At 40.3% G+C, this 16,975-nt stretch overlaps 1 protein-coding gene across 3 annotated transcripts in view; it reads left to right on the forward strand.

The window, feature by feature from the left end:
* The window catches only part of Ipo9 (importin 9), a 38,975-nt gene that overhangs the window by 9,160 nt on the left and 12,840 nt on the right, over positions 1 to 16,975 (forward strand). For all 3 annotated transcript variants that reach the window (XM_027417517.2, XM_027417518.2, XM_027417519.2), the window contains exons 2-12: positions 2,892 to 2,953; positions 3,143 to 3,229; positions 3,937 to 4,138; positions 10,980 to 11,068; positions 12,039 to 12,125; positions 12,891 to 13,010; positions 13,142 to 13,242; positions 13,399 to 13,457; positions 14,010 to 14,161; positions 15,834 to 15,932; positions 16,775 to 16,881. In XM_027417517.2, the coding sequence (XP_027273318.1) occupies positions 2,892 to 2,953; positions 3,143 to 3,229; positions 3,937 to 4,138; positions 10,980 to 11,068; positions 12,039 to 12,125; positions 12,891 to 13,010; positions 13,142 to 13,242; positions 13,399 to 13,457; positions 14,010 to 14,161; positions 15,834 to 15,932; positions 16,775 to 16,881 (1,165 nt within the window). The remainder of the gene's footprint in view (positions 1 to 2,891; positions 2,954 to 3,142; positions 3,230 to 3,936; positions 4,139 to 10,979; positions 11,069 to 12,038; positions 12,126 to 12,890; positions 13,011 to 13,141; positions 13,243 to 13,398; positions 13,458 to 14,009; positions 14,162 to 15,833; positions 15,933 to 16,774; positions 16,882 to 16,975) is intronic.

Raw genomic sequence — 16,975 nt, forward strand, 5'->3', positions numbered from 1 at the left:
CGGCAAGGTTTTTTTTTTTTTTTTTTTAAATTGTATTAATTTTCTGTGTGTGGTGCTTTGCCTATGTGTATGTCTGTAAACCATTTGCTTACAAGTGCCCTCAGAAGCCAGAAAAGGGTATCAGATCCCCTAAAACTAGAGTTACAGCAAGTTGTGAGCTGCCAAATGGATGCTGAGAATCAAACCTGGGTCCTCTGGAAGAACAGCAAGTACTCTTAAGTATTGAGCCATCTCTCCAACCCTGCATTAAATGAAACTGTCTCTTAAGAAGACCCTGCTCAGACAATAGGACATTAGATGACCTAGAAAGTTGATCCTAAAGGTCATATAGAAAAACAGAGATTGAAGAGTAACTTATAAAAACATTGAAAAGGGCTTGGTGGTCGTGGTTTACGCCTTTAATCTCAGCACTCAGGAGGCACAGGCAGTTAGATCTCTATAAATTCAAGGCCAGCCTGGTCTACAGAGAGAGTTCCAGGACTGTTATATAGAGAAATCTTGTCTCAGAAAACCAAACAAGAAAAGGAAAAAAAAAATTTATTTTTTTTTTTGAAAAGAAAAACTACCAGAAGGTACAAGCTCTACAGACATTTAAACATAAAAAGTTTCCAATAATAACACTGGCACAAGCATGTAAATAGAAAGGCATTTATAAAGTCTAAATACACCCCCCCACACACACCTATAGAAATTGAGTAAAACAAGAGCATCCCTGCTCCAAAATCTGAAAACAATTTTTGTACAGCAACATGAGCCTTCAATTATAAGATTTTATGTCTGCCTTATGTTATAGGTTAGAGTTAAAATACAGAAACACTTCTGGCTGGGTGGTGCACACTTGTAATCGAAGAGGACTAAGGCAAGAGAATTTTGAGTTCAAGACCATCATGAACTAGTCAGTGTGAGATACTAGCCAAAAGAAAAAGAAACACATGATCTGGACTTGGTAGTTAACCTTTGTGATACCATCTCTTAGGAGGCCAAGGCAGTAGAATTGTTGCCAATTGGAGGCCAGCCTGGGCTATAGTAAAGGCAGGGTGTGAAAAGGAGAGGAAATGAGGATCTCCTCCCCGCCTTTTTTGAGACAGGGTTTCTCTGTGAAGCCCCAGCTGTCCTGGAACTCACTCTGTATATCAGGCTTGGCTGCAACTCAGAGACCTGCCTGCCTCTGCCTCCTGAGTGCTGAGATTAAAGGTGTGCACCACTGCAGAATAGATGGGACTTTTTAAATGGGGCTGGGACAACTGCATAACCATTTGAAATTAGACCCAAATTTTGCACCATATAGAAAAATAAGCCCCAATGAGAAAATGAAGCCCTAGAATTATTAGAAGAAATGTGGTGGGTTCTCTTTAGCCTTACATGATGATGAGCAATGAAAACAATAAATAGCAAAATAATTTTTGTCATAAAGTTTTTACTATGTGACAGGTTTATGCTAAGCACATGTATTAAATCATTCATTCTTCATAGGATTACTTGTTATATTGATACCACTATTCTTTCTTTGTGGATTTGGAAACTAGGGTTTACAGGATGAATAACTTACCTGAGGACAGTGTGGTAGCTTCAAATTGCCCAAATCCAGAGTCCTTGCTGAGTTGTTTTGTTTGTTTGTCTGGGGGTCGGGGTAGGGGGGGTTGAGTAGTGTGTATATGTGTGGTTTGGGTTACATAAAAATTTAAATTTCCTAATAGCCATATTAAAGAGGTTAAAAAAGAAACAGATAAAAAATAATTTTAAACATAAAGCTAGAGAGATAGCTCAGTGGTTAAGAGCTCTTGCTGCTCTTCCAGAACCAAACCTAAGTTTGGTTCCCAGCACCCATGCTGGAAGATTCACAGCTGTCTGTAACTCTGGCTTCAGGGGATCTTATGATCTGAAGCCCTCTTCTGGCTCCCACTGGCACTTGCGTACTTGTGGACATTCATTCATTCATGAATACACATAGAGATACAACTTTAAAATATAATAATTTAATACTGGCTGGTTGTAGTGACACACACATTTAATCCCAGCACTCTAGAGGCAGAGGTCAGTTTAATGTACATAATGAGTTCCAGACCAGTCACAACTACATGGTGAGACCTTGTCTAAGAAATTAATTATCTAATGAATTAAATACTGTACTAATTTAACCTGGTGTATTTTCACATATAATCAGGTTTTTGTTTTGTTTGTTTCTAAGGGTGGAAGGCTTTTCGTGCCTTTAATCTTAGCACTCAGAAGGCGGGCTGGGGGATTTATATGAGTCTGAGGCTGACCAGGGTGATGTAGTGAGAGTGTCACAAATAAAAACATTATTAAGATACTTGGTTTTTGTGCTAAATTTGAAATGTAGAGTGTTTACATTTACAACCATCTCAGTCTTTGTGACTGGTGGCAACTCTAGTGGCTTGCACAATCCTAGATGTGAGATATGAAAGTATGATATACCTTTGCTCTTTATTCTTCATACAGTGTTGGCTACTTTGCAAATGTGAAAAGCTATTTTTATTTGGTAGTGAGAGCTTATAACATTCCCAACATACACTCCAAGACTTATTATTAATCAAGCATGTGACTCACACCTGTGACCCCAGCACTTACCAAGCTGGGGCAGGTGGATCTTGTTCAAGACTAAGTAAGCTACATGGCAAAATCCTGTCTTTTTCTAAAGTTTATATTGCACATTGAAAACTGTTCTTTGCAACCCCTATTTTGTTTTGTTTTTTAGGGTTAAGCTTGTTGAGCCAGGTTTTCTCAATTCTAATGTCATGAATTTCCTGAAATCACAGCACTGTAGAAGCAGTTTCTTTCTGAAATCTTTTTGTTTCTTCCAGGTTGAGCTCAATGAATTGCTAAGGCTTTCATGAATATCCTTAGACTCACAGTAAAATTTTCTTTTTCAGAATTTGGTGTTCACCTGGCAGAGCTGACTGTAGATCCTCAGGGGGCACTAGCCATCCGTCAGGTGAGTCCTGGCTAATCAATGGATAATTCCCCTTTACTTAGTAAGGAAACTTTCTTAGGGGAAAGTGTATAAAACATGATATTTGTACCAGATTTAGATGTGATTCAAATGTATTAACCAAGTATGTGGTTTTTATATGTGAAATAAGTCCTACTTCTTGTTGTACCTGATGGCTTACTCTCTTCACAGCTGGCATCAGTCATCTTGAAGCAATATGTGGAAACTCACTGGTGTTCCCAATCGGAAAAGTTCAGACCTCCTGAAACTACAGAAAGGGTAAACATGATTCGGTGGTTAGTCTACCTACAAAAATGTGAGAAGCAGTCTTAATACATTCAGCATTAATGTAACAGTTTTTGATAACAGAAAACAAGGCCAGGAAGAAAAAAGATGGTGGGTGGCATTATGAGTACTATGGATAGACTGTGTTCAAATTTCCAGTTCTGTCTTTTTGCAGACCATGAGAGCATTTGAAACGTTTAGTTGTGAACACTCAGTTTCCCTAGTTTCCTGAATTAGAGTTAAAATTACCAACTTCAAAGGGCTTGACAATTAAATGAAATAATATTGCTGCTTAGTATAATTGCTAAGCAATCAACCTGAGTAACCAAGAAAAGACGAGATATAAGGTCTAGGATTGTGAGTTGGAACCTTCTACAATTGTGGGAAAGTTTTGTATGTGTGATGTTCAATATGAGCATCTCTGTGGCTGATGAACTCTTAAAATGTGGCTACTGGGCCAGGCATAGCACATGCTATTCGTCTCAGGAGGCAGAGGCAGGGGATCTAGTCGAGACCAGCCTGGTCTAGAGTGAGTTCCAGGATAGCCAGGGATACACAGAGAAACCCTGACCTGAAAAACAAACAAACAAAAAGTAAATTTAAAAAAAATGTGGCTGCTATAACTGAACAACTAACATAGATGGGGCTCTGCCTACAACTTACTACCTGATTAATGACAAATGGCCTTTCCTCCTTTACAGGCAAAAATTGTTATCCGGGAGCTGTTACCCAATGGATTGAGAGAATCTATAAGCAAAGTGCGCTCCAGTGTGGCCTATGCTGTGTCAGCCATTGCCCATTGGGATTGGCCTGAAGCTTGGCCCCAACTTTTCAGCCTGCTCATGGAGATGTTGGTGAGCGGAGACTTAAATGCCGTCCATGGAGCCATGCGTGTGTTGACAGGTACCAGAAGCATTTTCCCTGGTGTTGGTATTTGACCTTCTATGAGAGGAATAATTAAGAGCTATGTGGTAATGTGGCCCAGACCAAAGATCTATTACATGTTGCTCCTCTTTTCAAGGTTTTTGTAAATACTGCTCTTCTAGGTTTTATCTCCATAGCCACCAGAAGTTCCATATATTGTTTCAAGGGAATTGAGTTAGCATAGTACTACTTATACTTCCAAATCCTTACTTAGGAATACTGGAGGCTGAGGGTATGCTTCAGTGACAGAGCATGCACAAGGCTTTGAGTTCAAGCTAGAATAGCATACACATACAAAGATACAGGAATGCCATGGCAAATAAACACTTAGATTTCTGGTTTCTATTCTGACTGCACCTTGACACTTCACTTAGCCTCTTTGGGCCTTAGTTTCTAAGATGCTATATTAATTACTGTTCTATTTCTATGAACAGACACCATGACCAACACAACTCTTACAAAACTGGGGCTTGCTTACAGTCTTAGAGGTTAGTCCATGATTACCTTGGTGGAAAGAAGATAGACATGATGCTAGAACTTTTCATTGTGATCTGACAGCAGAGAGACAAATACTGGACCTGGCATAGGCTTTGGTACCTCAAAGCCCACTCCAGTGGCATAAGTCCTCCAACAAGGCCACACCTAATCCTTCTCAAACAGTTCTACTCCCTGCTGACTAAGTATCCAAATATATGAGCCTATGGGGGGCATTCTCTTTTGGTAGTTGGCATGTACTAATCTGTGTAAAGCATTGAGCATAACAACTAACTGACAATATAGTAGACTCTGAGTGTTCCCTTTCTATGCAGCTGGCTCTACAGCTCCTTGAAACTGTCTCAATTGATAGTTCCATCTTTAAATGATAATGTGTAAACACATGAGATAAAGTGTACAGTGATTCAAACTCAAGGACTTATATTCCACTATTAAATTGAACAAAGGAAAAATTAGGAGTGGCCAGGGTTCAGCTGAACATGATGGTACACACCTTTTTTATTTTTTATTTTTATTTATATTTATTTATTTATTTTTAAAGATTTTATTTATTTATTATGTATACAACATTCTGCTTCCATGTATATCTGCACACCAGAAGAGGGCACCAGATGTCATAACGGATGGTTGTGAGCCACCATGTGGTTGCTGGGAATTGAACTCAGGACCTCTGGAAGAGCAGTCAGTGCTCTTAACCTCTGAGCCATCTCTCCAGCCCGATGGTACACACCTTTATACCCAGCACTGGGGGTTCGGGAGTCCTCCATGTTGCCACGCTCGGAGAGGGCTGCCAGGCCAGGTAGACTGCAACTCACCAGCAGGGCCTCCCAACCCTGTTTTTTGAGACAGGGTTTCTCTGTGTAGCCTTGGCTGTTCTGGGACTTGCTTTATAGACCAGGCTGACCTCAAACTCACAAACTGCCTCCAAATGCTGTGAGCCACCTAGCTTATGCTAATCTTTTAGAAGTTCTCTTTCCCCTCTGTTCATTTAGGTTTATGGAAATCACACAAATATGTTATCTGTTTCTCTCTCACTGGTATCTTTTGAGAAAGGGTTTCTCTGTAGTCTGTCCTGGAACTTGCTGTATAGACCAGGCTATCCTTGAACTCAGAGATCCTCCTGCCTCTACCTCCCAGTGCTGAGCATAAAGGTGTGTACCACCACCACCTAGCTTTTCTCTCTCTTTTTAAATGGAATGTCTTCTATGTATTTTTTGACAGTTTTAAACATGTAAAAAAAAATGTATCTTAGTCATATCCACCCTCAGCTGCCCACTCCACTCTCCTCAGTACCCCCAACATGTCCCCATTCTCCCTTTATGCCCCTCCCCCCGTCTTTTCATGTTAACCACTGAGTCTGATCATTATTGCTTGTTGGAATATTGACTGACATTGATGTGATCTTGTGCAGGTAACCATAGCTGCTGTGAGTCCATGAGAACATTGACTATGTTATATCTGAAAGATGGCATTTCCCAACATTCCTCTCCATCCTTCAGTTCTTACATTCTTTCTACCTCATCTTTCTATGACTTTCCCTGAACCTGGGGGTGGGGTGGGGAGCTTAATATAGATGTCCCTTTAGAGCTAACCACTCAATGGTCACTTATTCTCAGCACTTCGGCCAGTTTTGAATTTCTGCTGACCTGCAGAGAGAAGCTTCTCTAGCTGAGATTGTGGGTTTAAGCATACATATTTAGAAGGAAGTTTGAGAATGTGCTACTTAACAAAAGTAGTAGGTTTCCCCCAGGACCTAGGACCTCCCATGCCATGATCATTTGACCAGGTTTACAGGACCAGTAGGCATGAATTCCCTCCTATGAGCAGACCTAAAATGTGGAAGCTGAACCCAGGTTCTCCTCCTGCGGTAGGTGCTCTTCACTGCTGAGCCACCTTTCCAGCCCCTAGCAGATTATACAAAGTCGTGGCTTCCATAGGGGTTTGGGGTTTTTTGATGTTGTTTTTTGTTGTTGTTGTTGTTTTGGTTTTTGAGACAGGGTTTTTCCGTGTTGCTTTGGAGCCTCTCCTGGCACTCACTCTGTAGACCAGGCTGGCCTCGAATTCAGAGATCCACCTGCCTCTGCCTCCTGAGTGCTGGGACTAAAGGCGTGCGCCACCAACGCCTAGCTTCCATAGGGGTTTTCATACATCCATAGTATTTTTTGTTTTGTTTTGTTTTTGTTTTTGTTTTTCAAGACAGGGTTTTTCTGTGGCTTTGGAGGCTATTCTGGAACTAGCTGGTCCCGAACTCACAGAGATCCACCTGCCTCTGCCTCCCAAGTGCTGAGACTAAAGGCGTGCGCCACCACCGCCCAGCTACCCTTAGTTTTGGTTGCCCTCCTCTCCTGTGGCTCACCTTTAACTCCCAGTATTCTTCTACATCAGGCCAGTTCTGGCCCCTCACTCTTCTATCCTGAGCTCTGCAGATACCTCAAATTAAGCACACAAATCTGAAATTTCAAAGCTAGGATCCATATATGAGGCAGATCATGAGCTTGTCCTTCTGGGTTACCTCACTTAATATAATATTTCCAAGTTTCCGTCCATTTTCCTGCCATGCCTTTTGATTGTGAGTTTAATAGTATATTAATATTTAGTTGTTATTGAAAGGTGTGCATGGGGGACTGGAGAGATGGCTCAGTGGTTAAGAGCACTGACTGCTCTTTCAGAGGATCTGGGTTCAATCCCCAGCACCCACATGGAAGCTCACAACTGTCTGTAATTCCAGTGCCAGGGGACCTGACACCCATGGCAAAGCACCAATGCATATAAAATAAAAATAAATAAATTAGAGAGAAAAAAAAAGGTGTGCATTGATTCATGACATTTTGTTGGGGTTTTTTTCCCCCTTCTCTTGCCTAGTATTTTTCTAGCATGGTTTATATTCTGTGGCTCATTCATGGATTTGTTTTTCTCTTCATTGTGAGGGATTCCTTTAGTCTATTTTTGTCATAAAAAGCTTTTATCTCCCTGCAGTTATGACACGAAGCTTTGCTGGCATAGAGCTCTGGATTGGCAGTAGTTCTCCTTCAGAACTTGAAACTGAGCCCTGCTGGTTTTTAAAGTTTCAATTGAATGATCTGGTGTTACTCAGTGGGCCTGCCTGTCATGTGGCTTTGTGTTTCTTCTGTCTTGCTGCTTTCACTATGCTTTCTTTGTTCTGTGTATTTTGCATTGTCATAGTTAGCTTCAGTTGTCACACACCAGGGAAGAGAGACCCTCAACTGAGGAATTTCGTCCATGAGATTGACCTATGGGCATGTCTGAGTTATTTTCTTAATTGCTAATTGATGTGAGAGAGCCCAGCCCACTGTGGGTGATGCCATCAGTAGGCAAGTGGGCCTGGGCTATCTAAAAAATGTATCTGAGAAAACCAGAGAAGTAAGCCAGTAAGCAGCATTCCTCTGTGGCTCTGCTTCAGTGCCTACTTTGGCTTCCCTTGATAGTAGACTATAACCTGAAAGCCAAAATGAGCAGTTTCCTGCCCCGAGTTGGTTTGGGTCAGTATTTACTCACATCATCAGAAAGTAAACTAGAAAAAGTGGGTCCTGCACACTATGTGGCCTGTCCTGTTCCTGCAGTCTGGAATCTCCGTTTACTTGGCATCTATGCCATTTTTTACTTGTCCATTCATTATTAATAATGGATTATCTATCCTATGTCAAAAACAAATCCTTCATTTGTTTCAAAGCTTCCTCTTCCCGTGCCCAGATACCCCTTTAGAGGGTATGTTCCTGTCGGTGGCTATGAGAATGCTTAGCTTTTAGCTCAAAAACAGCAAATTTACCAAAAAGGCCAAATCGTTCCTCACTGAGCTTTTCACTGTCCTTGCTTCTCCTTTATGACTGAAGACTACACTCACTCCTCACTGTGGAATTGAACTTTTAAGATCCTTTATTTACACTATCATGGTGCCAGGGTATCTACCAAAAGATTTTTTTCCCCCCAAGGAAAGGAAAGCTATTCCTAATCTTCCTGTAAAAAAGTTTGACTTCTTTCTAACAGACCTGGAGAGAAAGAATGGCCGCACAATAATCCTGATTGGAATGCAGAAGGGTCTTCTTTCTCCTTGACTAAAGAAATTACTGTACAGTGAGATCATTTTCTGTCAGCCAAGAGAAAGAAATGCTGGAGAAATTTGTGTCTTTTTTGTAGTTGAGTCATCAGACATGGAGCGGGTGACAGCCAACATTCATTCACAAATAGCTAGTCCAGTCATTTACAAAGGAGGACAGACTTTCAACTTTGCACCACAGAAACCGAAATATATGTGAAGTCAGAAGAATATTAGTATGTGGGTAGGATCTCATGAGAAAAATGGGACCAATTCTCTTTAAGGTTTTCTGTGTTACTGGAAATGGGATCACTCTGTGTTGGCCAGGCTGGCTTCTAACTCCTGGGCTCCTGTAATACTTCTGCCTCAGCTTCCTGAATAGCTGGGCCTAAAGGCATGTACCACTGTGCCCAGTGTCTTTGAGACTTTTTTTTTTTAATTTATGTATTTATTATGTACTGTTTGCATGCCAGAAGAGGGCACCAGATCTCATTATAGATGGTTGTGAGTCACCATGTCATTGCTAGGAATTGAACTCAGGACCTCTGGAAGAGCAACCAGTGATCTTATTAAGTCATTTCTCCATCTTGAGATGTTGTTCTTAACTGTAACTTCTGAGTTATTTTTCTGTTAAAAAAGTGAACTTGGTCTCAGCCAGGCGGTGGTGGCGCATGCCTTTAGTCCCAGCATTGGGGAGGCAGAGGCAGGCAGATATCTATGAGTTCAAGACCAGCCTGGTCTACAAGAGCTAGTTCCAGGACAGCTTCCAAAGCCACAGAGAAACCCTGTCTCGGAAAACAAACAGACAAACAAAAAAAGTGAACTTGGTCTCCTGATATGAAGGAAATATAAGCATAGCAGCTAAGAATTTAAATATTTGATCCAATAGATCTTAAAGTTTGGAAATTGAGGTGTTAATGTCCCAAACTTTCTGATTTGCTTAATGATTTCATTCAGAAAACTTACTTTTTGAGCTTAAACGTATAATAAATTGAGACTGTCCACAATGATTATAGAAAAGTTAAGAAGTACAATTAGTCTGGGGCTGGAGAGATGGCTCAGAGCTTAAGAGCACTGACTGCTCTTCCAGAGGTCCTGAGTTCAATTCCCAGCAACCACATGGTGGCTCACAACCATCTGTAATGAGATCTGGTGCCCTCTTCTGGTGTACAGATATACATGGAACCAGAATGTTGTATATATAATAAATAAATAAAATCTTTAAAAAAAAAAAAAAAGAAGTACAATTAGTCACTTCCTTAGTAAGTTCCCTTTATCTTTCTTTCTTTTGTAGTGGTGGTGATGACACTGGGAATTTGACATGCTAAGCTACTCCCAAGCCCTATGCTGTATTTTTTTCATAAAATTTATTAATGTGTAGTCTATGTTTGATCTTAGGCCAGAGGCCAAGAAATGGTAGTATGATATCCAGTATATTTATTTGGGCTGATTTCTTTGAAAATCTAAATGGAATTTTAGACTCCTTATTCAAAGCTCATAATTTACCTTTCAAAAGGAAATCACAACTCATAACAACTTGTGGGATTGACACAGGGTCTTTATGTGCTTTGCACATCATTTTCTTATTTTATTTTTTCTAAGCACAAGGGGATGTGATCTGTATTTCTCTAGCCTCTTTCAAGTCTGCAGTGGGTTAAACACCTTCACTCAGGAATCCCCTTCCTGTCCAGTTAAGAATGGCTCCAGAATTACATGTTGATAAATGGAGTTGACACTTAGTATATCTGTGGGTGGTTGGTTGGTTGGTTAGTTAGATTTTTCAAGACAGGGTAGCCCTAGCTCTCCTGGAACTTGCTATGTAGACCAGGCTGCCCTTTAACTCACAGAGACCTGCCTGCTTCTGCCTCCTGAGTTCTATGCCTGACTTAGGTTTGTTTTGTTAATTACATTGAAGTAACTTGTCAGAGTACAGAACTGAAAAACAAACGACAGCTGAGAGAGCTGGAAAGTGTCCTCATCTGCCAACATGACTTACCAGCAGTGCCTTTTTTGTTTTGTGTGCAGTTGTGTTGCAGATCTCTTCAGTCTCTGTATTGGTTTTCTGTCTTAATTTTTTGTCTTCCTTTGTGTTCCTATTCTCTCTCCCATCTAACAAATAATACTGTGGCTTCTCTTTCTTCCTCAGGGTGAGGCTGCTAGACCGGTGGCAATCATGTGCTGACTAGGAACTCCACCTAGATGGCTTGGGAACTTTCACACTTCATTTTTATGAAGCTTTTTTTTTTTTTTTTTTACTTTTTGTCTTTGCAGAGTTTACTCGAGAAGTGACAGACACGCAGATGCCACTTGTTGCTCCTGTCATTCTCCCAGAGATGTATAAGATCTTCACCATGGCTGAGGTATGAAGTCTCAGCATCCACATCTCTGGTCATGGTTTTTGTCACTGATACCAAAAAACTAGAACTGACAATGATCTAGATCAGAAATTGAATTAACCATAGTCTTTGAATTCATGACTATAAGGGAAAGCCTTTTATTAAAGCCCTTAATAAAGTAACTGAAAAATATCAATACACATAGCTTCTGGCACCCTGTCCTCCTGAGTTCATAGTGCCACTCCCAGCCTTGCCTATTCAGCTAAGGGCTTAGAAATAGTCTGGTACTTCATTGTGTGAATAGATTCTTAATGTATTAGGCATATATGTGTTAGTGTGTACATAAATAGTGACCCATACACAATACTCTATGAACACTTATAGGTATTCAGCCTCCGTAATCCCTTGCCCACAGTGAATACTCCACATTTTAAAAGAAATACACTGACAAGTAGGGACGTAGCACTGTGTAGGACATGTGATCATCTTTGCAGGTCCTGGGCTCACCTTATCTCATCACAAAATAAAGAAGTAGCGGCAGCTGCACATGCCGTAAGCCCAGTTTTCAGAGTACTAGAGTAGGAGAAACAACCCTGTCTCTAAAAAAGGAGAAAATATACATTAGCCAAGCCTGGCATGTGGAGTGTGTCTTTAATTACAGCGCTTGGGAGGCAGAAGCAGGCTGAGTTCTAGGCCAGCATGGTCTACACAGTGAGTTGTAGGCCAGTGGGGTCTACAGAGTAAGACCCTGTCTCAAAAAACAATGGCTACAGCATCTGTTTTTAGTCACAGACCTGTTTATAAAAGGCTGATTCTAGTAAGTTCTAACATTTTGTTGCATTATGCTCTCTTAATTACAGAAACCCATTTTTTATATAAGTGAATTGAATCTGTATCTCTTTAGGGAATTAATTTTAACTGCGAGGGTTTTCTTCTACCTATATGAACACATACACACTCCAATCTCGTGACTATGCCATGATCTTTTCCCCAGGTGTATGGTATTCGAACTCGTTCCCGAGCAGTAGAGATTTTTACTACTTGTGCCCATATGATCTGTAACATGGAGGAGCTGGAAAAGGTAAGTGGACCTTTGGTTCATGGTTAACAAAATCTGTGCTTTAAATTCTTTATTAATGCTTTCCATTGCCAATGACTCATTTCAGAACTACCAGAAAGCATGCTAGCCAGTCTTACATAGCTAGATTTAACATTTTCATTAAATTTTTAACATGTATATCTTAGTTTTAGTAACAAATGCCTTCCCTATATTTATTCCTTTTTTTTTATTTCTTTCTGTTTGGTTTTTGGGTGGTTTTTGTTGTTGTTGTTTTTGGTTTTTTGGTTTTTGGTTTTGTTTTTTTTGTTTGGTTTTTGGTTTGGTTTTTCCATGCTGGAAATTAAACCTAGGACTTCCCACATTCCAGGCAAGCACTCGGCCACTGAGCTATACTTCCACTCTTTCTATGTCCCTTCATATTAGACATCTTGAGCCTTTCTGCTATCTTGAAAGGGTCTCTTGTGTGAAAGAAAGCTATCTGGAATGCTGATTCCTGGGATTCAGATGCATTTCTGAGAAGTGCAGGGGGGGTTATAAGAAGACTATAGTGAGGAATTGAAAGTGGGGGCTGAGGTCTGAAGTCTTGAGAAATTCCTGCAGTGACTGTAGCTGTGCCCTATGATTAGAACCTGGCCCTAAAAAGAGCTTTAAATGCTTTAAAAAGTGGAGAGAGAGAGAGAGAGAGAGAGAGAGAGAGAGAGAGAGAGAGAGAGAGAGAGAGAGAGTTGAAGCTGTGGGTTAGGGTTTGTTGAGCATTGACTTTGATTTCTGTTGTTCTGTTGTCAGGGTGCAGCCAAAGTCCTGATCTTTCCCGTGGTGCAGCAGTTCACAGAGGCCTTTGTTCAGGCCCTCCAGATGCCAGACGGACCTACATCTGACAGTGGTTTTAAGATGGAGGTTCTGAAGGTAAAGATACATTAACAGTGAGATTTGGAGTTGGGAGAGTCAGAAATCATTGATTTCTTCTGTGTTACTCAGTGGGGTTTTTTTTTTGTTTTTTGTTTTTTGTTTTGTTTTGTTTTTTCCTCTCTTCTCAGGCAGTGACAGCCTTGGTGAAAAACTTCCCAAAGCACATGGTGTCCTCCATGCAGCAGATCCTGCCCATTGTTTGGAACACTCTAACTGAAAGTGCTGCCTTATATCCTTTCCTGAGAGCCCAAAGGACCCACTGCCTAAAGTTGAGGGTCTAGCCTTGAGTCTCAGTCATGCGCTCCTGCTCTATGTGTGATCGTAGTGTTGGGGTATATAGCACTCCCTTAGACTCCAGGTTCTCTGCCTTTACTCTGCATCATACTTATGTGAGGACAGAAGTGAATTACACAGAGGAAGTGGAAGACCCTGTGGACTCGGATGGTATGTAGTTTATCTGATCCTAACAGAAATACTGTTCTTAGGGAAAGGAATCTGGACAAAGACAAGTCAGAGGCAGAAAACAAAAAAGGCAGTAAATGCATCTTTTCAGTGCATTAGGTGAGGCATTGAGAATTCATCATCTCCCATCTCATCCTTAGGGACATTCAAAGTCCACTGAAAATCACATTTGGGTTGTAACTGACATCTAATCCAGCTACCCATGATATTTCGCCTCATTTAACTTTGAAGTCTTAGATGATGCTACTCTCCATTTCTATGTCAGTATTTAAGTATTTCAGATCAAAAATAGACATGCTAGGAAAATACGTTCAATGTTTGTGAATTATTTTTTTAATTCCTAAAAGTATTTACTACCCTCAAAGTACCTTTCTTTGACTCTAAAGAAGGAAGCTAAAGCCTCCTCTACCAATCCTTCAGGAATAATTAGCAAGTACTTTATATACTCAATTGATTTACAAAGATAATATAGTTTATTTCCAGAATGAATGCTTTCTTTTTGTTTTAATCTGTACTCTTGTATATTTCCTGTAGGAGAAGTCCTAGGCTTTGAAAACCTCGTCTTTAGCATTTTTGAATTTGTCCATGCCCTACTAGAAAACAGCAAATTCAAAAGCACCGTTAAGAAGGCTTTGCCTGAGCTTATTTACTACATTATCCTGTACATGCAGATCACCGAGGAGCAGGCAAGTAGTACTTGGGGGACAAGTTACTTATATTGGAAACTTTGACACCTTGGTCAAGTAGACATCTCATTTCTAAAAAACAGACACTAAGAGACTAACTTCATGTGAAATACTAGAAAAGTTTTGGAGTCATTTTATCACCAAATCCTGGAGTATTGGGAGTTTTATCAACTCTAATGTTAGCTAGACTTTCAGAACACTTTTTTCATTAGAAAAATCTGTGAAACCACAGAGCAAAGATCATAGTGTATGAGAACCTATTCAACACTTAGTAGTGAAATTAGTCATTGTCCCCTATCAGCTTGGTTAATGGGTCATTAGGAAGCAGAAAAGGACATTCAAGCTTTCAGCAGCTGAGACAAGTGGTTGGTGAGATCTTAATGAGAATGTGTAGGAATACCTGGGAGTTCCCATGATCTGGCCACATCTATAATGCACCATATTAAGCAAACCATACCATCAAAAGTTAGAGTTGTTTGAATTTGAGTAACATTGTCTTAGATTATTCTGAAATGCAGGGGGTATATTGATAGGCTTTTATTTCATCTGCTCCTGTTCCTGCCACCACACTTGCTTGTGCTGTTTGTTCTTGAGCCACTTTGAAGTCTCCATGGCTTTTCTGATCTGCATTTTAGAGGAGGATCAAAAGAGTAACAACATCCAGGTTTTTAAAACTTGTTTCTCCAACAAGACATGGTGCACACCTTCAATACCCCAACTCACAAATAGAGGCAGGTGGACCTCTGAGGCCAGTCTGGTCTACAGAGTGAGTTCCAGGACAGGCAGGGCTACACAGAGAAAACCTATCTTGAAAAACAAAACAAAAGAAAAATTTAAAAATAAATGAATTTTCCCAGATCTGGGGAGAGTTTCAGGGAAGAGTGAAGTGGTAAATATGCTCAAAACACATTGTATGAAGTTCTCAGTTAATAAAAATACTGTAATTTTTTTAAATATTAAGAAAAAAGAATACATCAGCATGGGCCATTGAGATGGCTCTGCAGGTAAAGACATTTGCCACCAAGCCTAAAGACCTGAGTTCAATCCTGGGACCCATGTGGTGGGAGAGAACCTACTACATGAGCATAAATGTAATTTTTTTTAAAAAGTTTAAGAATATGAATAACAATATCTTTCATATAGATCAACACAAAAATTGGTATAGTACCAATAGTACATATCCTATTATATTCAGAAAATCTGTTTATCAGAGCTGATGGCGGTAACTAAGTAATTTGTCAAATTCTTTTTTAGGGGGGTGGGAGCTGAAGACAGGGTTTCTCTATGTAGACCAAGCTGGCCTTAAACTCACAGATTCACCCGCCTCTGCCTCTTGAGTGCTGGGTTTAAAGGCATGTGCCACCGCCACCCCTCTGGCAAATTTGTCAAATTCTAAAGAAGATTCTGCTACAGAAAAATAGCCATTCCTATAGATTTGGATAAATGATTTGTTTCTCAACAACAAAAAAGACTTTAAAGCACTGGGAGGCAGATAGATCTCTCAGGGTCAGCCGGGCTATGTAGTATAAGACCCTATCTCAAAAAGAAAAAGACTTTAGACTAGAGTGTGATCAGGATAAAAGATTGAGATCTTCCCATGTCTACTGATAAAGAAGGACCTTATAGACCATAGTGGTGGACTCACAATCACCTGACCTCATCCTCTTTGCAGATTAAAGTGTGGACAGCTAACCCACAACAGTTTGTAGAAGATGAGGATGATGACACTTTTTCCTACACTGTTAGAATTGCAGCTCAAGACTTGTTGCTGGTAAGAGTTACGTTGCTACTTCAACCAAATAACCCTCCAGTAACTGGAAGTTTCTTCTTCCTAGACATCTAACCCAAGGTAAGCAGCTTCACCTCAGACCTTTTTAAGGCTATAAGAAAGTTGCTTATGAAATTTAAGACTAGAAATTCCAAAGTTTATTGAGTCAGGAACACTTGCATTTGTTCCTGCCTTCAGCCAGCCTCCATGGCACAAAATAGAAGCTGACAAACTTAAAAAGATTGTTGGAAGATAAGCATGCAGCATCAGCTCATGATTTCTTTGGCTCCTCCAACTGGAGCATAGAGTTGTCTGTAGGCCAGAATGCTGGGAAGAAACTGTCATTCCTGTTGGGTTTGTTGGTAAATCATGTCTTGTTACTGTTTAGTGTGTCTAAGGCACCTATGACATTACAGGAGAGCTGAGAATGTAGCTCAGTAGTAGAGCACTTGCCTAGCATGTGCAAAGTGAGCTTGGCTGAACTGCTGGAACCAAAAAAAAAAAAAAAAAGAAGTAGAACAGGAAAAAATATATACAGTATTAGAGTGGCCTTATATTTTCACAGTCAGTCAGCTTCCAAGAGAATAAATTTCTGGTCCATTGTTATCCAAAGCTAACTATTAATTTTTACTTACTCTTTATCTAATAGAGCCAAAGACAGCAACTATTTAGAGCTATTTAGCCTTACACTGCATAAACACTAGAGAGTTTCAGGTGTTGCTCTTAATTTCATTAGAGACCCTGAAATAATGGGTTACTTTTAATATGCTTGATCAGTATGGGTGTATCAAAGAGTTGAACCATCCACACACACAGATTTATTTTTAGATCTTCCCTCTCCCTAGGCTGTGGCCACAGATTTCCAGAATGAGAGTGCAGCAGCCCTGGCTGCTGCAGCCACTCGGCATTTACAAGAAGCTGAACAAACCAAAAGCAGTGGCACTGAGCATTGGTAAGAACATTCGGAAGCACAATGCTTAGAGACTTGTTTGGTGCATCAGATCTGAGAGAAAATGTGTTCATTTTGTACCTTTTAAAACTGAACA

This window comes from Cricetulus griseus, chromosome 5, assembly GCF_003668045.3.
Source record: "Cricetulus griseus strain 17A/GY chromosome 5, alternate assembly CriGri-PICRH-1.0, whole genome shotgun sequence".
NCBI lineage: Eukaryota > Metazoa > Chordata > Mammalia > Rodentia > Cricetidae > Cricetulus > Cricetulus griseus.